Source organism: Danio rerio, chromosome 1, assembly GCF_052040795.2.
Source record: "Danio rerio strain M-AB ecotype USA chromosome 1, GRCz13ab, whole genome shotgun sequence".
Taxonomy (NCBI): Eukaryota; Metazoa; Chordata; class Actinopteri; order Cypriniformes; family Danionidae; genus Danio; species Danio rerio.
In genome coordinates, this window is record NC_141021.1 from 12,190,237 (window position 1) to 12,214,711 (window position 24,475).

Genomic DNA, 24,475 nt, shown 5'->3' on the forward strand with positions numbered 1-24,475 from the left:
ATAAGGTCACACTTTACAATAAGGTTTCATTAGTTAATATATTCACTAATATGAGCTCATTTTGAACAATACTTTTATTAATCATAGTTCAACATTTATTATTGCATTATTAACATCCAAATTCATACTTGTTAACATTGGTTAATGCACCATGAGTTAACGAACTAACAATGATCAACGGTATTTTGATCAATTAACATTAACATGAACAAAAACTGTGTATTGTTCATTGTTTATTGATGTTAGCAAATGCATTCATGAATGCAATCCTATAGTTAAATGTAACTGAATATAATAAATAACACACTCTTCATAAAGAACACAAGACTAAATGTTTTTCATCAAGGACATCAAAGTTATGTTTACGTTACAAAATATAATCTGGGGAAAAATATATAATTGGGAGGGATATTGTAAATAAAATGGAATAATAAAGCAGATATTGACTTAAACTGTGTGATTGGTGTCACAAAAATAATTCATCACTTTTTTCATATATTTTGAATAATACAACAAACAAGACTAATTATTTTATGACACAAAATCATGTTATTTATGTATTTTACTTACATTTTCCTAGTTTAATGTAAATCAGTCATGCTAGGACCAGGGGAGGCAGAGGTTGTAGTGCTACGCTAATGACTGTTTAACTTAACAAGATATATTGTACACAGAGTTATTTTGTACGTCCATTTACAGCTTTAAGTCAGTAATCTAAAATCTAAATCACATGTAAAAGTTCACCTCAGATTGCTGACTTGATCTTACTACGAGTGCTCCAGTCAGAACTTCCATCAGCAGCCTTTTTCTTAGGATCACACACACCCTGCCGGTCCTACACTAACCAACCCACTCTGAGCTAAGATGGAACCGACGATTCTCTGCATGGTAGTCGGAAGCTCTAACAAGCAGACTAAAGAACATGGCCTCTAGCATCTGTCACTAGAGCACCTTTAGATACCAGAGGAGTGAGGTTTACCTGCATAGCACTTCACTAGCTGCCCTCGGTTTGAATCACCTCCCTAAACTTTACTCCTATCCAGGTCACGGCACCAACGCAACCGTGACCTGGATGCCGGTCCAATGCCGGTCCTACACTACCCAACCAGCTTTGAGCTGGTATTGAACCAAGGATTCTCCGCAGGGGAGTCAATTGCTCTAACAAGGCTAAAGACCATAGCCTCTATCGTCTATTGCTAGAGCACCTTTTAGAGGTCAGATGATTGAGGTTTACCTGCACAACACTTCACTAGCTGGCCTCTGTTACACTCACCTACCCTAAACCTTACTCCCATTCGGGTCATGGATCCAATGTAACCCACCTACAGTACCCAACAAGCTTTGAGCTGGGATTGAACCGGCAATTCTCACCATGGGAGTCAATGGCTCTAATGAGGCTAAAACCATGGCCTCTAGCATCTGTTGCTAGAGCACCTTTAGTGGACAGTGGAGTGAGGTTTACCTGTACAGCTCTTCACAAGTTGACCTCTGTTACACTCATCCCCCTAAACCTCACTCACATCCGGGTACCAATTAAACCCCGCCGGTCCTACACTACCCAAGTAGCTCTGAGCTGGGCACAAACCAATGGTCTCTAGTGTCTAAAGCAGGGTTGTCCAAACTCGCTCCTGGAGGGCTGGTGTCCTGCAAAGTTTAGTTCTAACCCCAATCAGACACACCTGGGGTAGCTAATCAAGCTCTTACTAAGCCTTCTAGAAACATTGTAGCAGGTGTGTTGAGGCAAGTTTAAACCAAAATCTCCAGGACACAGGCCTTCCAGGACCGAGTTTGGACACCCCTGCAAAGCACTTCACTAGCTGGCCTCTGCTACAATCACCCCCTCAAACCTTACTTCCATCCGGGTCACGGCACCAATGTAACCCTGTCGGTCCTAGACTACCCAAAAAGCTTTGAGCTGGGATTGAACCAGTGATTCTCTACATCGTCAGTAGCTCTAACAAGGAGGCTAAAGACTGGCCTCTAGTGTCTGTCGCTAGAGCACCTTCAGAGGTCAGAAGAGTGAGGTTTACCTGCACAGCACTTCACTAGCTGGCCTGTGTTACACTCATCCCCCTAAACCTCACTCCCTTCCAGGTCACGGCATCAATGCAACCCCACCGGTACACTACCAAACCAGCTCTGAACTGGGATCGAACGAGCAAATCTCTGCACAGGAGTCAGTTGCTCACTAGCTGGCCTTTGTTGCACAGACAATAAAATAAAGAAAAATCGGTTGAGAATATAGTGCACGGTTAAGATATACACAGCCATAAAGCCCTACATTCAACTATTAACTTCCATTGTCAATGCTAGCTAAGTAGCTATTAGCTAAACTTGCACATCAACAATAACTTAAGTCTCACTATTAAATCATAATGCCCTCATTAGGCTGTTAACAAAAATGGCACTTGGGATAATAATGCCAAGGTCACAATATCATTGAATTTAATGGGCCTGAAAGATCAAACTGCGAGAAGGAAAGAAATGATTTCGATTACCTTCGCCCAGCGCATGTTGATAACCTTTAGTTGCTTCTCCAATGGTTTGACTTTATCAGCGGGGAGAGATGAGCCTTTGCTGTTGATCTGATGAAGAGCTTGCTTCCTGCTCGGCAGTTCCACCACCCGGGCCTGAAGATTTTCACACACACACAAAAATGCATTAATTACACGCTTATCTTTGTGACTCATTTTTGGTGATTTGCCTCATGGGAGAATTACAATTTTTGAGGGGACATATTATGCCCCGTTTTTGTAAGATGAAAAAAAATCCCTGGTGTCCTCAGATTGTGAATTTGTGTCTGTAAAGTTTCAGTTTAAAATGCCTCTCAGATCATTTATTATTGCTTGTCAAATTTATTCCTATTTGAGACTGATCAAAGACTAACCTAAGCTAACGTGTGACTTACAATTTTATTGGCTCCCTCAGATGTGTCGCAAACTGAATAATTCATAAATACTCAGTTTCAGACTAAACCTTTTTATGGAGAGGTAAAGGGCAGATATTTGGAAAACCTGCTCCATCAAATTGCACGTTTCTGGGGTTTTCTTTAAAACCTCTGGCACACAAATCATACTGAGATTAAAAATATTTACAGAACAGGGGGCTATATAGTACTGCTTCATTTTGTGGGGTAACCTAGCCAAACATAATTGTCCCCATCATTCACCCCAGTAGCAAAGCCCCGAATAGAATCCTTCAGAAACAGTGTTAAACTGATTGGTGAAGTAATCTGAATAACTGGGATGCCCTTTTCCACATTTTTCTGAACTGGTTCATGCACCAGGGACACAATTACAGCCCCTAGGCATGAAAAAAGTCAGAATATCATGATATATCCCTTTTAATATGAAGCTAAAAGCACCGTTTTCCTCCAATGTGTGAGCTAATAGTATCTCTTATTTAAAGATCCCATTAAGTGCTTTAAAATGTGCATTTTTTCTCATGTTTGACTTAATCTCAACTGAAAAATGAAAAGAGGGGGGACATAGTGTAAGCCACTCCCCTTTTTAAAAACAGCCAATGGGTTTTTGCTTTCATAGAGTGGTTGGGATCAGGCACAACAAATATAAAGCAAATAAGAAGCATCTTGAAGGAGGCGGGGCATGTCAGATACTAGAGAGCATTTGATTGGTCAAGATTTGATAAGAAACTGAAGCATGAGGTGATGTGACAAAAACGATCCTTTTAGGCGAAAGTGACAAACAGCAAGCTTTGGATTCTTATATCAGTTTTATATTTGAATGTCACTGTTTTGGAGCACACTAGCTAACATATATTCTCATCAATGTTTTATTTTATTTTATTTTAATTACCAGACCTTTGAGCAAAGTGATTTGTACCTTGACTTTTTCTAAAGTTGCACTGAGCTGTTCCTTGCGACCCGCTTCCACAGGAAGTGCAGCCACAGCCTCCGCATCATCCAGCCAGGATTGAAACTCCCCCATGTCTTCATTTAACTCTGCGAGAAGCATTTTTGCCCCGGCAGACCTAAAACACGGAGCAGCCGTATTTATGCATTCCATCAAAATAAGGACAAAAGAGGGCAATTATGTATGTGTTTTGCTGCTCAAATTGAATTATGCTAAGATATTCAAACATGCGTGGCATCTCGCACAAGCTGCATCCTGAATTTTTTTTTACACACCGTCTCTTGATCTCAGTGAGCTGGTTGGACACTTTGGCCCAGCGGGAGTTGATCGAGGCGAGCTGCTGTTTAATGTGGTCCCTGTCGTCTTTACTGCACTGTGGACTCAGATCAGTCCCAAGAGCATTGAGTCCCTTCACTGCTGCTTCCTGTTTCTCCAAACCCGCCTGAAGCTCCTGGGAAAGCAGAATATAATGGCACAGTATAGATGACCTGAAAACTAATCTAGCATGACTTATTGCCTGTTGAAAGAGTTTCAGCTAACACGTTCTTTAATATTCTAAATCATTATTATTTACAGTATAATATAATAACATTTTTACACACATTATATTACATTACATTATATTATATTATATTATATTATATTATATTATATTATATTATATTATATTATATTATATTATATTATATTATATTATATTATATAACTGTAACATTTATGATTACCTTGAGGTGGTCTCTATTATTTATGGGGTCTTGTTCATACTTCATAATCGTCCTCTCAGCATCTGTGAGCCAGTTGTCCAGCATTTTCAGCTCCTCATTGAACTTCTTGGCTTTTTCAAGGCGTCTTGAGTAAAATCAGAGAGAAAAGTTGCAGAAGATATTTTAAACACAAAACAGTGCCGTGATTTCAATGAATATTAGTTAGATTACAACGCTTGTTTATTTATTCATTTTCTACAAAGCAATTTCGCTTTTTTTATTAACGATTGTTTGTGTTAACTGGAATAAAATATATACTGAATTTTATCCAAAATTTAAATAAAATTAATTTAAAAGGCATTTACCTTTGCAACTAACTCAATATAAATGCTTAAGTTGAAGTATTACAGTTAAACAAAAAGGAACAAATTACAAGATAAAATCTTACTAAATAAATGTTTGTTTTGGCATAATATTTGTGCAAGGAACTATTTTCTTCCGCCATTCATTCACATCTGCAGCTGACGTCAAAACAGTAGAAACCATTGCTAATTCACAAACGTCACTTTAGAGCTGATATTTGAATAATTCTCTAGCGTAATGTCTAAAGGGATGACACTTTAAGGTTAAAAGGCTGAACGGCATGAAATGCCATCAGTCTACAGAAATATATCCCAGTATTTCTCTGTTGCATTCGGAACATTTCATTAATTTACCCAAAATAAAGCAGCGCAATCACTACCAGATTTCTGTTGTGTTTGCGATAAGGAAAAACACTAAACACATGCAGGAATTTCTTCTATCTTTCTGTTTAATGAACTAGTCTGCAGTAACGAAAGCTCTCATTAGAAGCAGATGGCCAACCAGGGTTATGCAAAGAGTGGCCAACACAAAATACATGCATTCCTAATATGTGAGTCTCATCTCACACTCAACACACTACAATTACTATGGTATAAATACACCACTACAACATACAAAAGAGAGAGATCGACTCAGTCACTAACCTGTTAAATAATGATTTAATTAGCTGTAGTTAGAGTTTTTTACGCTGAGTTTTTCTCCTGTAAAGGCTTATTAATGCAGTCTCTGTCGCCATCTTGTGGATGGACAACGTCAACCGTCTTTAGTCTGCTCAATGACAGGCTAATTGCCGCCGACGCAGTGTCTTTAACAAATTATAAATATTTAAAATAGACACTATCCTTATAAATAAACTGCATAGTTGCAATCTAAACATCTACATCCTCAACTAAAAAAATCCTCAAAAGTAGATTAAGTATTTAAACTGCTGCAATATTTGTCAAACTGTAGAGTGTCCTCTGCTTGTTGCTGTATGTAGGTGGAGTAATACAAAAGGGTGAAGGGTGAACAGGCTGGACGAGTGCTCTTATGTCAAAACAAACATTTATTTCGGATGTGTTTAATCATGATTAATCTTTGACCAGCACTAAAAATTACTAAAATTTAAATTACTTAATAGTAAATAGAATATGAAAAATAAAGTGTATTGACACTTGCAAAACAATATTAAAAAAATGAGATCTAACGCAACCAATACAGCAGCACAAAAACACATCCAGCAAAATATACTTTAATTCTTATCTGATTTTTCAGTTTCTGATGTTTCAATACCCCACACCCCTATTATTGACTCCCCTAAGCGCTAGGGCAGGTTTCAGCAGTGTACCATCATTCATTCTTACTTGAGTCTGTCCTGGTAGAGCATTTTAAGGTTTTCCCAGTTGGTCCTGAGCAGCTGAACCAGCAAACCCTCCTCAGGTTGAGATGCACCTCTTCCAACAGCCTCTGCCACGGGACCCTCCAGTTTATCCAGGTTAACTTTAACCTCCTAAACCACACGTGCCACAACCAATTAAAGCATTTTTCCTGCTGATTCAACAGTGTGTGTGTGTGTGTGTGTGTGTGTGTGTGTGTGTGTGTGTGTGTGTGTGTGTGTAAAACAACGTGTGTTCATGAGTAAATCCATAATAAACTGACAAGGCTGACAGATAGAAAAAACATATGCATGAGCTAGTAAAATATCATGTGTAGAAATGAACCGTGGTTTATGATGTGACCTTAAGGCACTTCTCTTGTTGGGGAAGGTTGATGAATGCAGTAGACCAGCGCTCGGGAGAGTTCAGCAGAGCCTCATTCTCAGAGATACACTGCAGCAGAAACTGCAGCTCCTGAACATACAAGGATGGAGAAGAAATCTCAATTATTCTGCTTATTTTACTTGGAAAAAGAACAAAAGTTTTCTGTGTTAATTAAATTCCGTGTTGACTTCTATTTCAGTATGTGGATGTACTTTTAATTGAAATGGAATTTTGAGTAGGGGGCAAGGCTTTTATTTTGTGGATCATTCCCTCGATAAGAAGGCCGTGGTTAAGAAAACTCTATCTGAAGGCAAAAGAAAAAGATAAACTATACTTATTGTAAAAAGCCCTACACAAAAAAACTTGAATTGAATTGAAAAAGAACCGCCACTCCAAACGTGGACCATATTGATTGAAGATTACTAAACAAACATTGTTTTTTTGTGGATTCACTTTCATGGATTAATAGTTTACCTAAAGAATAACAAAGAATACGCTAAAATAATAAACACTGTAAATTTTGATTTCATAAGAACTTCAATCTTTTAAATTAAGCAAGAACATATGTGATTTTCCAAATTACTATATTGTAAATTCTACTATATTGTTAATTTGTTGAAAACTGACATCAAGCAGGTAGAAATACAAATTATTAAATATGTTTATGATGTTACTGTCACAGTCACCAGTGATACAGCCTGTGCAGATCACTGGTAAACATGCAGATCATTAATAAGGACTACAAGTCCACAGGTATGTGGACTACAAGATCCAGTCATGCAACACACACACACACTTACACACACACACACACACACACACACACACAAACACAGACACACCTGCTCCACGTTTCCATTGATTAGACTCACACAGCTGATGCTGCTTATTGACTGATTACACCACATATATACGGCTCACTTTGAGACTCTCATTGCAGAGTCTTGTTTATCTGTCTAGTGACTTTTAAAACACGGTTTCCCTGCCTTGCCCTGCCATGTACCGGTCTTTGCTTTGCTCTGTTTTGTTTGTTTACATTGCCTGCTGCCTACCTGTATTGACCTATCGCCTGTTAAACGACCACAACTCTGGATTCCCCGTGTAAATGTGTTGGGCCCTGTGTTGACCGTTGCTTTGCTAGGAACTCAAGCCGGGAATCAAACTCGGGTCGCCGTGAGCACCATGGTGCTATATGTCAGTGCACAATTAACCACTTGGCTGTTGATGCCAACATTTGAATTATTTTAGTAATTTAATTTGCAGCCTCCAGTGTGAAACTCTGTGAAAAAAGAATATTTACTCATTATTTAGAAACCTTTATGAGTTTCCTTATTCTGTCGAACACAAAATTTAATATGTGGAAGAAAGCTAAAAATTAACCAACAAAAACACTATTAAAGTCAATGATTTCTTCAAAATGTCTTATTTTGAGTTCAACAAAAGAAAGACCCTCAAAAGGTTGGGAAAGGATGAGTAAATGACAGAATTTTCAATTTTCCCTTTTAAAAAAGCAGACTTATCTATTCATTTTTAAGCATTTTTTATAATTGTTTTATTATTATTTTGCTCTTAAAAATTGTTTTATTTAATTATTTGGTAAATGATTAATTAAACTATTTACCATCATTGTTTATGATTTGCTTCTGTAGTACATTTGTACTATAACCCATGGCACATTTTTTTTTAAAACTTGCCTCTGTTTACATCTCTGGAAAGGCATTGTTTATCTTGATATTGTCACATAATCACGTCAAAAAAGAAACAAACCGACTTACACTTTTGTGGCGCACTCGAGTGAAGTTAACGTCTAGCTCCGTCCATCGTTTATTGATAGGCAGGAGGCGGGGCTCAACCATTCTGCTAGCTCCACCCTCTGAAAGCACACGCCCCAATCCACGTAAATCCTCCAGCTTGGGCCGCTGCTGGTCAATCTCATATCCAACTGCCTGGTGGAGAACATACATACACAGTCCTAAAATATTCATGAACTTGTTAAGATGGAAGCAGAGGGGCTCACACAGTTAGTACTTTAAAAAACATCCCTGGGGCTGAGCAACTTTGAAGAAGCTAAAATATAGGAGTATAAATAATAATTAGTGGAGAAAGTTTCACCCTCACTTTCACTCTGGGCTCCTCCGGGGGATCTGGAAGCTCTCGTATGCTTTTCTCGATTCTGTCCAGCCACTGCATCATGTCATCGCTTTTCTTGCAGAACTGATACCACTGCGATGCGAGAGCCAGAGCCTTCTTCTTTCTCAGGGCTCTCAGATTCTGTGAATGGAGAATTAATAGATTAAAGCACATTTTTTACAGTCAAACCTGAGTCACTAAAACTGACCACTAATAGAAACTACTCTGGAAATGAACGCCTGACTGTATATTTTTTATAGTATGTTGCAAGTATTCAGTGACAAAGGTATTTTCATTTGTATTTTTTTAAAGAACAAACTTTCTTAACAAAACAGGAACAAGGGGCAATTAATAAGCATTTAAGTAAGTGTGTAAGTAAATACAATATACATAAAAATAAATAAATAAAAAATGTATAAATAAAATATACATTATACTGTACAAATAAATAACATAAATATAAATATTGAAAAATATATATAATAAATAACATAATACAAATTAATGCATACAATTAAAATAAATACAATTTAAATTAAACAAAAAGAAGTTAAAAAAAATATATATATATGTATGTATGTATGTATGTATGCATGTATGTATGTATATATGTATATACACACACACACACACACACACACACAAATAATAAATGTATAAAATATATAAATTAAATACATATATACTTATTCAATGTAATATATAACATAAATTAATAAAAATAATAAATAAATAAATATGAATATTTAAATACATAATAAACAAATAAATATTATGTAAAATATATAAATAAATATATACAATTAAAATATAATAAAGAAGAAAGAAATGAAACAAAATATTGTAAACATAAATAAACATATATATATATATATATATATATATATATATATATATATATATATATAGTAATAGTATATATAGTATAGTAAGTATAGTAATAAATGAATAATATAAAATTAATAAATATAATTTATATAAAATAAAAAAATCAATAAATATAAATATAAACAATTCAAATATGATAAAGGAAAGATATTAAATAAAAGTATTGTAAAAATATATAATAAAATATATTACATCATATTATATTAAAATAAATAAATAAATTAATTAATTAATTAATAAACAAATGAAAATATAAAATTAATTAACATAATATATTATATATAAAAATAAATAAATAAATAAGTTATATAATATTATATATAATATAAATAAATAAATATATACAACTAACATAAAAAAGGAAAGAAATAAAAAATGTAAAAATAATAAATCAAAATCAAATTAAAATTTAATCAAGTTCATACACAGCAAATTCTGGTCTTTGGAATAAACTCCCTGGGAGTCAAAATCAACTCAATCTGAGTGTACATGCGTGACCATCAAATGTACTCCCATTCAGAGTTAAAATCACTCTGCTTTTGGAGTTGAATTTTAACACATTTTTTTGAGTTAGATTATAACACTTTCTGGAGTTAAAATTGTAATCCTAAAGAGAGTACTTTTACATTTGGGTATAACATGAACTCCTTACCAATGTTAAAATGTAACACTTTTTAGAGTTAAAGTGTACTTCAAACAATCTATATATATGAAAATGACTGAACAGATGCAATACTCTTTACTTACTGCTTTTATTCATGCAAATCCACACATTAGATTTAAAATTTCCATCAATGTACACACTTTGAAATTAACTGTCATCAAAGCATTAAATCTAACAGCAAAACATTTACAATTAATATATGTTAGCAGCTAGTGCCAACTAAAACCAATGGCTTAGTAAAATTGCATGAGACAATCAACACATTACATTATATAAAATTTACTTCGCAGGAATCAAAAGCAGCAAAAAAATATCTTGTCATACTCCTTAATCACAGTCAACTCTGCTGGCTTTGAAGTTAGAATTTGCTCGATTTTCTGAAACGAAGAAAAAAAAGTATTTAGAAAGATAATCAAATTAATCTTTTTTTTAAACAAAAAAACTTAATCTAGTAACTGTGTTTATACTATTTTTTACTTTAAAATGCATTCATTTTGTAACATTATTTTGTAATGTTTACGGTATAAGATCTATGTATATGGAAGTTAAAAAAAAACTTACATTTTTTTGGACACTGCCCATTAAAGGTTGAATAATTTGAGATCCAGAATCACTGCTGCTCAAACTGCTTGACACAGACAATGTATCTGTTAGACTTCAACAGCCCCTTGCTGCAGGACAGTCAAATCTGATAAAAAAACAACAACATGTCTCAGCAAATGGTTCTGAAATGCACACTTTCACTCTGAGTCATGAGACCAACTTTGAAAATCTATAAAAATGTTCTTAAATAACCTACTATCATCAGTGGATGACATGTTTCTTTGGTTGTTGCAAGTTCTTGAAATACATCCTCATCCACCTCTATGCCATGGTCATCTGTGACTTTCGATGCTGTATCCTCTGGTATCACAAACTTGTGCTGGACTACAAGATAACAACAATGTATAATTTATCAAATACATTTCAAAATGACTGTTGTTATTATTATTATAATTTTTAAAAAATACTCTGTTACACTAAAACTCACCCGCACTGAAAAAAATCCAAGAAACAATCTTCTTCCAGTTTAATATATTTTTTCTTGCCTCCAAATTGCACTTTTATCAGCATCGTGGCCTGAAATAAAAAAGATAAATGTTATTTAACAACTTATGTTAGTGTGATTGAAAATGTAATGCATATATAGCTGAAAACAGCATAATCTCACGGTGACGACTAAATCATGATACAATCCAAAACATTTCATGAGCATTATTACACATATTAAATCTTACAGACATAAAGCTCTATTGCTGGATAAAAGATATTGACATTACCTCGTTGTTTAAGTTAGCCTATTTGAAATGTGAACAGCAGGTTTCTCAATCTGATCAAGTAGGCCTACCGCTTCTTTTTGACAGCAGAACACACATTTTTAGAAACACAGGGGAAGAAAAGATTATTAGCTAGTGTTAGCTTGTTCATATCCACAACATTTTTTAAAATACTGCACAAAACAGCCACATTGGAAAAGCTAACATGCTATGCTAAGTTAGCCACATGCAGATACTAGCCTCACAGTACAAAATGAAACAGCTACAGCAAAACACACTTCTGCTACAAAACATCCAACATTTAGAAAAAGCTTTTAGAATTGTATAACAATGCACTTTTACCTACCTCACAACGAAGAACATAACTCCAGTTCTCATGTGCTGCTCAGCAGAGTTGTGTAATGGCGGACTTTCTAAAAATTTAACTCCAGTAAGGAGTTAAAGCATGTTTCTGAACACCAGAGAATGAACTCCAAAATACAACACAGCAAGGGGTATCCCATAACACAAAATTGTGTTAAAGTTTAAAAATAAACTCAAAAAATGTAACTCTTTCACACTTTTTTGCCTAACTCCTAATTTTTCAACTCCAGAAATTTGCTGTGTATTTGAAGGAGTACATTCTTCTCAACTTAGATTATTAAAAGCCTCCATGTTTTGTAAAAATGTTCTGGTTAATTCTTTGGAAAATACATACATACATACATATAATATATATTATATATATATATATATATATATATATATATATATATATATATATATATATATATATATATATATATATATATATATATATATATATATATATATATATATATATATATATATATATATATATATATATATATATATATATATATATATATATATATTTTTTTTTTTTTTTTTTTTTTAATAATTTTTTAACTATAAACAGCTATAAATCACAAAGCCTTAGAGACATTTTAGGTGATGATTTACATTTCGTTACATTTCGGGAGAATTCTTCTAGCTATTAATGTTGCAAAGGCGTATTCTTGGTCTTTAGCTATACTGTATGTGGTCACTTATGACTCCAAAAAAAGCCATTACTGAGTTGGGGTGAATTCTTCAATTTAATGCAGAGTTTAAAATCCCCTGGCTGTAGTTTTGACCATGTTTCTAACCGACCAGAACAGAAGCTCCTCATTTTTATTCCGAATTTGACTGGGTCTCTGACTTGAATCTTAAAGCAGCAGTTCGACCTTACACTGACCTTATGATTATCTTTAATGCCAGATGACTTTACTAGTACAGGGTTTCATTTCAGAAATACCTAATTCTGCAATCTGACTGTGATATGGATGTCCTTTCAGAACCAACATAAGAAGCTGATCCCAGAATCACTTCATATTCTACTATATATAAAACCACACAGTATTAACTTGTTCTTCACTGTACAACTGTTTTAGGCATAGATTAATTCTTCAGACAAGAAAGAAAATCTGTTTGGGTGAGAGGAATTCAATAAATTTATTATCTAATTTTTAAGGAAAATGTATAATTTATAGAATGAATTACTACTAAGTGTAATGAACCTTGCATTATCATTAAATTATATACAGTTAAAGTTAAAATTATTTGCCCTTCTGTCAATTTTTATTATCTCAAGTATTTCCCAGATGAAGTTTATCAGAGCAAGAATTTTTTCACAGTATTTACTGTTGCATTCGCAGATGTGAGTGTGTGTGTCTCTTTCCCTCCCTCGTGTGTTCCCTTTCTTTATCTCTCTCTCTCCTGCTCTTTCCCTCTTTACAGGCCTCGCCCTAATTAAATCAACAGCGTGCCCTGGGTTTACTTGGAGTGACCCAGGGTGTCTTTTGTGGAAAGAGTGTGGAGCTAGAGCAAGTTGGTTGGTTTGTTGTTTGGCGTTTGCTATAGTAGAAAAATTTAGTTTCAAGTGTTATTTTTGATTGTGTATTCCCGTTTTGTGTGTGTAAATTTGGGCTTTTTTGTTTGTTGTTTATCCATCTCATGTATCCCCCCACCCCCTCTTGTTATTTTGTTTTTGGTTTGTTCATTGTTATTGTAAATACTGTTCTTTGTATATACATGGTGAGAAGCAGCAGGGGTTGGACGCCACACTTTTCGATTCTGTAAATATTCTCTCTTGTTTTTATATATAGTTAAGGACACTGGAGTAGTGTAGTACTTTTATTTCTGTAATTTTTTTAGGTGTATTTAGTTTCGTTTGGGTGTTTAGGTAGGGGATATATCTTTTTATTATAATTTTTCTGTGTGTTCTCTCTGAGGTATTTGGCTTCACATTTTGAGTGTTTAAAAAAGAAAAAGAAAAAAAAAACAAATAAACCCAACTTTAAAAGAGGTTTTATTTGTCCAGTGGTTTTTATGTTACATCCTTGACACCAAGGCTTAATTTGTGCCGGAACAAGCCGGATCCAGATCTGGCATGTCTGAAATCTGATATGCATCTCTACCCAGCCCTGCTTTTCGCTTTTTTCCGCGACTCCCCAACTCTCTTCATTACTGTTTGCAACAATCACTCCCCCCATTTCGTCAGTGATCCTTCCCCCTCTTCACTTTTGTCCGCGAAACCTCTGCCTCCTCTAGTAACATGCCGGATCCGTTACCCTGATCTGTCCTTTTTTGTCCTCGCAATTTACAAATTAAGCATTTCTTGGCACCCTACACCAGGGTCGTGACACCTATAATATGTTTTCTTCTGGAGAAAGTCTTATTTGTTTTATTTTAGCTAGAATAAAAGAAGCTTTTAATTTCTTTTTAAATAATTTTAAGGCCAATATTATTAGAAGAACGGAGGACACCATCAATATTCAGTGACTTGCCTAATTACCATGACCTAGTTAAGCCTTTAAAAGTCATTTTTAAGCTGAATACTATTATCTTGAAAAATATCAAGTAAAATATTATGTACTGTTATAATGGCAAAGATAAAATAAATCAGTTATTAGAAATGAGTTATTAAATGCTTACAAATGTGTTGAAAAAAACCTCTCCATTAAACAAAAATTGGGGGAAAAATATACAGGGGGGGCTTATCATTCAGGAGGGCTAATAACTCTGACTTCAAGTGTACATGTATGCCACAGTTGTCCTTGGTTTGCACTTGAACACACATTCAAACTGACATGTTATGAGCCTATGTCAAGAGCTTGTAAAAGCATCGCACTTGCTGTATTTTCCAATAAAGCATGTACTTGACATGTGTCACCAGCTCAGCAATTACCTTTAGAGTGTCATATCTGTCATGGAGAAGGTTGTGTTTCTCTCGAACGGCCTCTCGTTTCTCTCCACCGGGAGTTCTCTTGAGGAGATTCTCCCCTTTTAGGAACAGTTCATTTAGAGCCTCCTCGTCTATAGTCTGCAAATAAACACACAGGGGAAAAAAAAGATCAAAGACGAGTCTCACTGACGTCCAGCTTCTCCAGCCTCTGGTGTCTAGACTGCAGCTCTGCACAAGACGTTTGGCCATAGGAGAAATGGTCATGCCCAACTGAGCCTGGTTTCTCTTTAAAGGTTTTTTTTAATTCTTCACTTTCGTCAATTGGTGAAGTTTTTTCCTCGCCGCTGTCGCCACTGGCTTGCATGGTTCGGGACCTGTAGAGCTGTGCATTGATGGATTTGCTCTCCAGTGTTTGGACTCTCAGAAGTGATTATTAAACCACACTGAACTGAGCTAAACTGAACTAAACTTAAACTCTGAAAGCTGGACTGACACTGTTTCAATTTACTATGATCTTCTGTGTGAAGCTGCTTTCTTTCTAGATCTATCTATCTATCAGTTCTTCATTACATCCATTCATCCATCCATCCATCCATCATTCTCTTTATCATCTATCAATATATAACTATACCTTTCCATCCATCTATTTCTTTGTAAATCAACATATCTATCTGTCTGTCATTCTGTCCTTCCTTCCTTCCATTCATCCATCCTTTATTTCATCATCAATCATTATATAACTGTATCTATCCATCCATTTATCTGTCAATCAACATTTATTTGTCATATTGTCCTTCCTTCCTTCCATTATACATCCATCATCCCTCTCTTTATCATTATCAATCTATCAGTGCATTCATGTATTCATGATTCTCTTTATCAACTATCAATCTAAAACTGCATTTATCTATCATTAATCTTTCCATCCTTCGATCCATGCATCCATCCATCCATCCGCCTGTCTATCTACATATCTGTCATTCTGTTCATCCAACCATCCATCCATCCATCCATCCATCCATCCATCCATCTCTACTATCTATCAGTGCATCCATCTTTCAACCATCTATCACAGCATCCATCCATCCCTTCATCATTCACTTTTCATCTATTAGTCTATTACAGCATCTATCCATCCACACATCCATTCATGTGTCAATCTATCATACCTATTTGCAACTCCTTCCATCCATCCATCCATGCATTCATCCATCTTTTTAACATCGATCAATCTATCAGTGCATCCATCCGTCTTTCCGTTTGTTTATTTACCTATAACATCCTCTATCAATCCATCCACACACCCATTAATCAGTTGATCTGTCCGTCTATCTACAAATCTATTTGTCAATCCATCCATTCATCTCTATCATCTATTAGTGCATCCATCCCTCCATTATCCTCTTTATCATCTATTAATCTATTACAGCGTCAATCCATCCACACATTCATTCATGCGTCAATCTGTCTGTCTATCTATCTACATATCTATTTGCAATTCCATCCATCCATCCATCCATCCATCCATCTCTTAACATCTATCAATCTATCAGTGCATCAATCCATCATCCATCCATCATTCTCTTTATCATCTAGTTATCTATAATAGCATCTATCCATCCATCCATTAATCAGATGATCTGTCTATCTATCTACATATCTTTTTGCCATTCCATCCATCCATCATTCCATCCATCCATCCACCCATCCATCCATCCATCCATCCACTATCTATCTATCTATCAATCTATCAGTCATATTATATTAATATAGTGTAAATCATATTAATATACAGTCTAACCACATCTATCAATCCATACTTCTATCGATCTTTCTATCTACCATCCATCCACACATCCATTTTTACGTTGATCTGTCCATCTATCTATAGTACACATCTATTTGCCATCCATCCATCCGTCCGTCCATCCATTCATCCATCCATCATCCATCCATCATTCTCTTTATCATCTAGTTATCTATAATAGCATCTATCCATCCATCCATTAATCAGATGATCTGTCTATCTATCTACATATCTTTTTGCCATTCCATCCATCCATCATTCCATCCATCCATCCACCCATCCATCCATCCATCCATCCATCCATCCATCCATCCATCCATCCATCCATCCACTATCTATCTATCTATCAATCTATCAGTCATATTATATTAATATAGTGTAAATCATATTAATATACAGTCTAACCACATCTATCAATCCATACTTCTATCGATCTTTCTATCTACCATCCATCCACACATCCATTTTTACGTTGATCTGTCCATCTATCTATAGTACACATCTATTTGCCATCCATCCGTCCGTCCGTCCATTCATCCATCCATCCATCCATCCATCCATCCATCCATCCATCCATCCATCCATCCATCCATCCAACCATCCATCCGTCTATCTGATAGATATATGGAATGCAATGACGTTCTGTGCCAGCATTTGTTACTCATGCAGCAGACCCGCTCACTGAAACTCATTACGTTTCTTGTCATGAGATCTTTACGATAAAGCTCGGAGCCTTTCGCAGGCCGCGCGGTTCCAATGACTGAAATTAATTTTAGCCAAAGAAACAGCTGAGAGTATTTTCTTACCGCATCCTCCAGGAAATCTTCCTCTTTTAGACTTTCACCTAATTTAATCTCCTCGTCCAGCACCTGGAGCCATATATTAGCCTGTCTGTGGTACTCGTCTAACTCTTGGGAGGAGGCCTGGAAGAAAATATGATCAAATACATTCAAATCCAATTATATTCATTGAAAAAAAATCTATTTTCTAAGTGGCATAATAAGACAATGTCGCTAACGAATTTAGCTTCAGCAGAGGGAGAGAAATCAGATTCAAATTCACTTTTCTTATATGTCCTTGTTAGTTTGAAATACGTAAAACTGCTCAGAATGGAGATAAACCCTTACAATTCCAAGGTGGTGATATGTAAACAACTAGAAAAAAATACTTTTGCTACTAACCAGTATGTTTATAACTATGAAAACACATTGAAATTATATGATAAGAAGTATCAGTTTGGATAATAGGCCACATCCTTATCTTATATGAAAAAAATAATGTGAATTCTGTGCATATATACACCAAAAATGCTCAGTTGTTGTAATCCAGTATTGGGTCAAACAAAAACAAACTCAGTGTTGGGATATTTTTTTCAATTACATTTAAATGACACTTTTAAACCAAATAGTTGGGTTTGTCCATATTGTACATTGTCCAACATTGGGTTACGGCAACCCAGCATATGTTTTATAGTGTATGCATATACAGTACAATACCTGACAAAAGTCTTGTCGCCTATCAAAGTTTTAGGAACAACAAATAATAACTTGACTTCTAGTTGATCATTTGGTATCAGAAGTGGCTTGCATGAAAGACAAAGGCTTAGGTGACTCTTATTTTACCAAAATAAAACATGATCATGCCTTGATTTTTAATTCTTTAATAAGGTCAGCAAGGTCTGACTTTGCTTATACAAAAGTCTTGTCACTTAACAGAAATAATGTGCAGTATATGTACAGTAAGTCATGGTGCAGTGGAAAGAGAATTAATATTGTGTATGACTCCCATGAGCTTGAACAACTGCATCCAAACATCTCTGCAATGACTCAGATAACTTATTAATAAAGTCATCTGGAATGTCAAAGAAAGAGTTCTTGCAGGACTCCCAGAGTTCATCAAGATTCTTTGGATTCATCTTCTGCGCCTCCACCTTCATCTTACCAGACATGGTCAATAATGTTCATGTCTGGTGACTGGGCTGGCCAATCCTGGAGCGCCTTGACCTTCTTAGCTTTCAGGAACTTGGATGTGGAGGCTGAAGTATGAGAAGGAGTGCTATCCTGCAGAAGAATTTGCCCTCTCCTGTGGTTTGTAATGTAATAGGCAGCACAAATGTCTTGTTACCTCAGGTTGTTGATGTTGCCATCCACTCTGCAGATCTCTAGCTTGGTCCATACTGAATGTAACCCCAAATCATGATTTTTTCTTCTCGAAACTTGACTACTTTCAGTGAGAATATTTGGTCCATGCTGGTTTCAATAGGTCTTCTGCAGTACTGATTCATCTGATCTGATTCATCTGAAAAATCTACCTTCTGCTACTTTTTCAAATGATCAACTAGAAGTCAAGTTATAATTCGTTGCTCTTACAACTGGGATTGACAACAAGACTTTTGTCAGGTAGTGTATAGGCATGCACCTTTTCATAGCATTACCTGTCCCATTAAAATCCTTCTTGCAACAATGTCAAAACGTTGGTTAAGCTGTTCAAGCTTTGGTTTCACTTGAGCTTTACAATGTTCCCCTGTGTTCTTTATAAGATCCTCTGCTAGAACTTGCACTGCTTCAACTTTCCCCTTCATCTCCTCCAACTCCATTCGCAAACCCTGAACATTCAGAAAACACCAACAAATCAGTTATGAATGATGCATTTAGAATAAATGCTATAAATCTGATTAATTCATAGGTATTGCAAAAAAAAAAAAAATACAATTACACTTGACAATTAAAAACTCAAAAAAAATATTAAATTGCAGTAACAAAAAAGTAAGTTATGAGAACTACAAAAAAAGTTATAAGAACTAGAAAAATTAAGTTGCGGTAACTAGAAAAAAAGTTGCAGTAATTACAACAATTAAGTTTTTCTAACTACAAAAACTAAGTTACAGTATATTACCTAGAAAAATTGAGTTGCATTAGCTAAAAATTTGAAGTTGTGCTATCTACAAAAATGAAGTTACAGTATAAGACCTAGAATAATTGAGTTGCATTAGCTAGAATATTTAAGTTGTGCTAACTACAAAATTAAGTTACAGTATAAGACCTAGAATAATTGAGTTGCATTAGCTAGAAATTTTAAGTTGTGCTAACTACAAAATTAAGTTACAGTATATGATCTAGAATAATTGAGTTGCATTAGGTAGAATATTTAAGCTGTGCTAACTAAAACATTAAGTTACAGTATAAGACCTAGAATAATTGAGTTGCATTAGCTAGAATATTTAAGTTGTGCTAACTACAAAATTAAGTTACAGTATATGATCTAGAATAATTGAGTTGCATTAGGTAGAATATTTAAGCTGTGCTAACTAAAACATTAAGTTACAGTATAAGACCTAGAATAATTGAGTTGCATTAGCTAGAAAATTTAAGTTGTGCTAATTACAACATTTAAGTTAGAACTAACTAACTAACGAAGTAGTTTTTTATTATAGTTACAGCAACTTAATTTACTGGTTTTTATAATTAAATTTTTCTAGATTTTCTAGTTTTTATCACTTGTTACAAACAGAAAAAAAATTCTACTTACTGTAACTTAATTGTTCTGGTTATTGCATTGCAATTAAACATTAACAACTATTAAAGATTATAATGCTGAACAAACATTGTTCGCCTTCAGTTCATGTTAACTAATCCATCAACTAACATGTTATTATATGTTTAGTTACCATTAAAGAATAAGTAATGCTTAACAAATGTGTTTTTCGTCATTGATACATGTTAACTAATTCATTAACTTACACAAATTGTAAAGTGTTACCAAATATTTAGGTAATAAGTTACAAAAGACGGTTATATTTAATGTATAGATGGTACGGATGAATGATGATCTGTATTCTAAATCTAAAATACAATTTTTTGGCCATCTGTCTGTTTTGTTCTCCTTAATGGCTTAATCTAGAGTTTTATTTGCTGCAAATTGCCTCCAATTAATGAGCCATCAAAACATCATTGCCAAAGAAAGATGGATAACTTTTCCTTTAATTTGATGCAAAAGTATGGCTGCATAAAACCGTCTCTAGTCCTCAAAAACAGAAAACATTCGGTTGTGAAGTGCAGAAGCATATTGTGAGTGTCTGAAGACCTTTATAACGTGCTCAATGCAGCCCTGGCTGTCCATCTCATCCAGCTTCTCTTCTGCGCGATCCATCCAGGTGTTGATCTGAGAAATGTTCTGCTCAAGTGTTTTCATTTGATTTTGATAATCCTGCATGGCAGATGGAGATACTGTATGTTTACATTCAGCTTCGCTTAATAGCATAAAGAAATATGCTCCATAACAGGCTGTGATATTACAGTAGATGCTACGTTAAAGTAAACGTTTATCCAAAAATGTACTGTCTGTTATTATTTATTCACGGTTGTGTTCTTACAAACATTGCATGTTAAAAAAACAGCGAAACATACAGCTTTGAAAAATAGAAACAGCATCAGAGTTAATTTTGGTTCTCTGAGTGGCCATTAACAGATACATTCACCGGGCACTTTATTAGGTACAACTTACTAGTACCGGGTTGTAAACACGTTTGCCTTTGGAACTGCTTTAACCCTTAATTGCACTTAATAAAGTGGCCGGCGAGTGTATGTGTTAAATGTGTTTTATTTTAATTATCAACTACTAATAGGGTTTCTTTGAAACTTCAGATGAGAACCGTATCATCAGCAGAAATTACAACAGGACAATATAAAATACTGACTGACTACCAAATAAAAATAAATCATGCATAAATCTTAACTTAATTACACTGTATACGTTAGAACTGCACACTACTGGAAAAATCGATATTGTGATATGATTACCATTTTAGCAGAAGACTTGAATACTTCGATTTGGAAAGGATTAATTATTTTAGATTGGTTCGGTTGAGATAAGAAATGCACCTGACTAAAATATAATTAACCACCTTCAAGCATAGATCAATGCAATAAAAAAAATACAAGATACGACTGAATTTTTTATCTTTTTCCGAGTCTAATAGTCTTCTGGTGTAGTAACTAAATAATAATAATAATAATAATTCAATAAAATGAATCTTTATTAAAGTTACAAACGGTACCGTTTCTTGGCCGTGAATGCAGTCAAAGGCTTAAAAAAAACATGTAAATTCTGGCTTATAATAATAACATAATAATATAGACTCAACATTGCATATCGTACGATGTGACAATTGCGAATGATCACATTGCGATACCGATGCTGAAACAATATATTGTGCAGCCCTAGAATGCCATATTATTTTTTAATAAACTCTGATATACACCTGTGAAACATTAGACTTTCTTCCACTGCATGCAAAAAATTGAAAAATATATTATTAAACATTTTCTTTTTGTGCTATGTGGACATATAAGGTAAATAATATATAAGTTAGAAAACATTAACAGAATCTTCATTTTATGAATTTACTTTTATTTAATCCTTTCATTTTAGCTTCAAGGCTAAGCCTCATCTCTTGACATGTTGTCCCCAAGATATTTATAGCTATTTACAAAGCGGAATAAGGTAGAAAACATAGTCAGAAAGATAAAAGATGAGATGTGGAAACGGCGAGCAGTAGAAAAGGTAATAAAGAAGAGCAGGAGATAAATATGCTTTAAAGTTTCATAACATTATTGCCGCCTCCAGAAATGGCCATCTGGATTTAAAAGAACAATATGGAGATGTGAAATTGAAAGGAAATGAATTTAGCCTTGTAGGGCACATTTAGCTTAAGAAATATTTTGCCTACAATGAAATGACTCAGAGCAGGGTCAGACTGTTGCTACGAAGCGGTTGTTGCTCACCAGCAGGAGTTTGAGCCACTGTTCGCTCCGTGACGTCACTGCGATCCAGTTGCAGTTCAGCAAACTGACCTTGTCATCAATCAGGTTCTCTTGGCTATGAAGTAAACCCTTCAGGGTCCCTGCCAACTCCCTCACCAGTTTCAACTGTGGCTTATGATGCTCAGTGTCCTCCTGCGCTGCCTGGGTAGGAAAACAAAAATCATGTTTAAAAAAAAATCATGCTTATCCTTGGATAAGTGGATAATTCACCCAAAAATGTAAAGTTACTCACTATTAACTCACCCTCAAGTATTTCCAAATCTTTATGGGTTTCCTATTTTATTAAATTTTTTGTTTAACACTAAAGAAGATTTTCTAATAGTTATTCCCACCACTTCATATATTAAAAAGAATATCAGAACGTTGGAGAAAAGAAACTTATAAGAGCACTACAATCAGTGAATGATAACAAAATTGTAATTTTATGGGATGACTATTACTTTAATGACTTGCAAATAGTTTAGACTCATACAAAGCTGCTGAAATTTAAGTATTTATTCACCTTTGCCCAAGCCAACTCCGCATCCAAATCACTTGGCATACCCTCCACCGATGAGCGGCGCGTCAGTTCCCCATCAGTAGTAGCCAGCCATTCGGTTAGACTGTTCACCTCCTTCCTAAACTTCCTCAGTAACTTCAAAATCTTCTCCAGTTCCTGCTTTCCTTCTGTTACCTGCGCAATGCAAAACAACAATCATTTTGATCAATCAATGACAAATCAAATCACAATAAATAATTGTGACAGTCAAGGAATCAATCAAATCCATAAATCCTTTTGCAATCAATCAATCAATCAATCAGCTATTTAGTTAAACAATTAATCAGTCAAATGCAATCAATCAATCAATCAATCAATCAATCAATCAATCAATCAATCAATCAATCAATCAATCCATCAATCAATCAATCAATCAATCAATCAGCTATTCAGTTAAACAATTAATCAGTCAAATGCAATCAATCAATCAATCAATCAATCAATCAATCAATCAATCAATCAATTAATATTTTTTGTCAATTAGTCACTCATTCAATCAATCAATCAAATGCAATCATTTAACCATTCATTTTAATTAGTAAATTATTCAAATAAAATGAATATGAGGAAACCTTGGAGAGTTTCAGGATTCTTTTATAAACAGTTAAGAGAACAGCTTCATTTGAAATTTGGAGGTCATTTGAAGTTATTTTTTTACATCTAACATGTATTATTTTTACATATATAAATAAAAAAACCCTGCCCTCAAAGTTTTGAATTGTAGTGTTATTTATTTTCCCCACAAGTTACTGATTTTTGTGTAACTTGTGGGGAGTCCTTGAGATAAGAAGTGCACCTGACTAAAATGTAATTAACCACCTTCAAGGGTGTTTAACAAATGTGTAAATGTGTAACATCATGTTTTTGAAGGAGTTTGTGTTGCTCTAAAAAGTAAAGTAATAATAATTTACAATGAGAAACTGAACAAAACCGATACTATGGTGCACGTTTTACACTCAAGCCTTGTTTTCTCATACCTGTGAACCCAAATCATTGTAAGCGAGTTTGAGGGCCGTCAGCCTGTCGTCTAACTCCTTGGGTTGCTCCGTCTGCTGCTTCTGCACAATCTGCCTCCCCGTCTTTATCACCGTCTCCACCTCAGACTTCACCTCACTCAGGTTCTTATAAAATTTCTGCACGAGGCAAATTGAGAATGTATTAAACTGTGGTACTGCAATTATAGAATTAGTAGCCCTCCTCAATTATTAGCCTCCTTGTATATTTTTCCCCAGTTTCTGTATAGCAGAAAGAAGATTTTTTAACACATTTTTAAATGTAATAGTTTTAATAACTCATTTCTAATAACTGATTTCTTTTATCTGCCATGATGACAGTACATGATATTTTACTAGATATTTTTCAAGATACTAGTTTTTAGCTTAAAGTGACATTTAAAGGCTTAACAA

General features: G+C 34.7%; 1 protein-coding gene and 1 long non-coding RNA gene across 29 annotated transcripts in view; both read right to left on the minus strand.

The window, feature by feature from the left end:
• The window catches only part of dmd (dystrophin), a 249,405-nt gene that overhangs the window by 101,892 nt on the left and 123,038 nt on the right, over positions 1 to 24,475 (minus strand). For all 28 annotated transcript variants that reach the window (XR_015475971.1, XR_015475970.1, XR_015475969.1 and 25 more), the window contains exons 33-47: positions 24,047 to 24,202; positions 23,034 to 23,204; positions 22,493 to 22,672; positions 20,793 to 20,915; positions 19,144 to 19,314; positions 17,516 to 17,632; positions 14,906 to 15,040; positions 8,797 to 8,949; positions 8,454 to 8,624; positions 6,658 to 6,768; positions 6,283 to 6,428; positions 4,598 to 4,721; positions 4,148 to 4,323; positions 3,843 to 3,990; positions 2,499 to 2,630 (exon numbers count right to left, since the gene is read on the minus strand). Coding sequence is in view for 24 of the 28 variants with exons in the window: in XM_087236510.1 (XP_087092636.1) it covers positions 2,499 to 2,630; positions 3,843 to 3,990; positions 4,148 to 4,323; positions 4,598 to 4,721; positions 6,283 to 6,428; positions 6,658 to 6,768; positions 8,454 to 8,624; positions 8,797 to 8,949; positions 14,906 to 15,040; positions 17,516 to 17,632; positions 19,144 to 19,314; positions 20,793 to 20,915; positions 22,493 to 22,672; positions 23,034 to 23,204; positions 24,047 to 24,202 (2,214 nt within the window). In the remaining 4 variants the exon portion in view is untranslated. The remainder of the gene's footprint in view (positions 1 to 2,498; positions 2,631 to 3,842; positions 3,991 to 4,147; positions 4,324 to 4,597; positions 4,722 to 6,282; positions 6,429 to 6,657; positions 6,769 to 8,453; positions 8,625 to 8,796; positions 8,950 to 14,905; positions 15,041 to 17,515; positions 17,633 to 19,143; positions 19,315 to 20,792; positions 20,916 to 22,492; positions 22,673 to 23,033; positions 23,205 to 24,046; positions 24,203 to 24,475) is intronic.
• LOC137495441 (uncharacterized) lies at positions 10,431 to 12,108 on the minus strand. The gene is made up of 6 exons (XR_015476381.1): positions 12,023 to 12,108; positions 11,680 to 11,752; positions 11,391 to 11,479; positions 11,160 to 11,287; positions 10,922 to 11,048; positions 10,431 to 10,737 (listed from the first exon to the last, which is right to left on the minus strand). It is a non-coding gene; the product is annotated as an uncharacterized LOC137495441 (long non-coding RNA).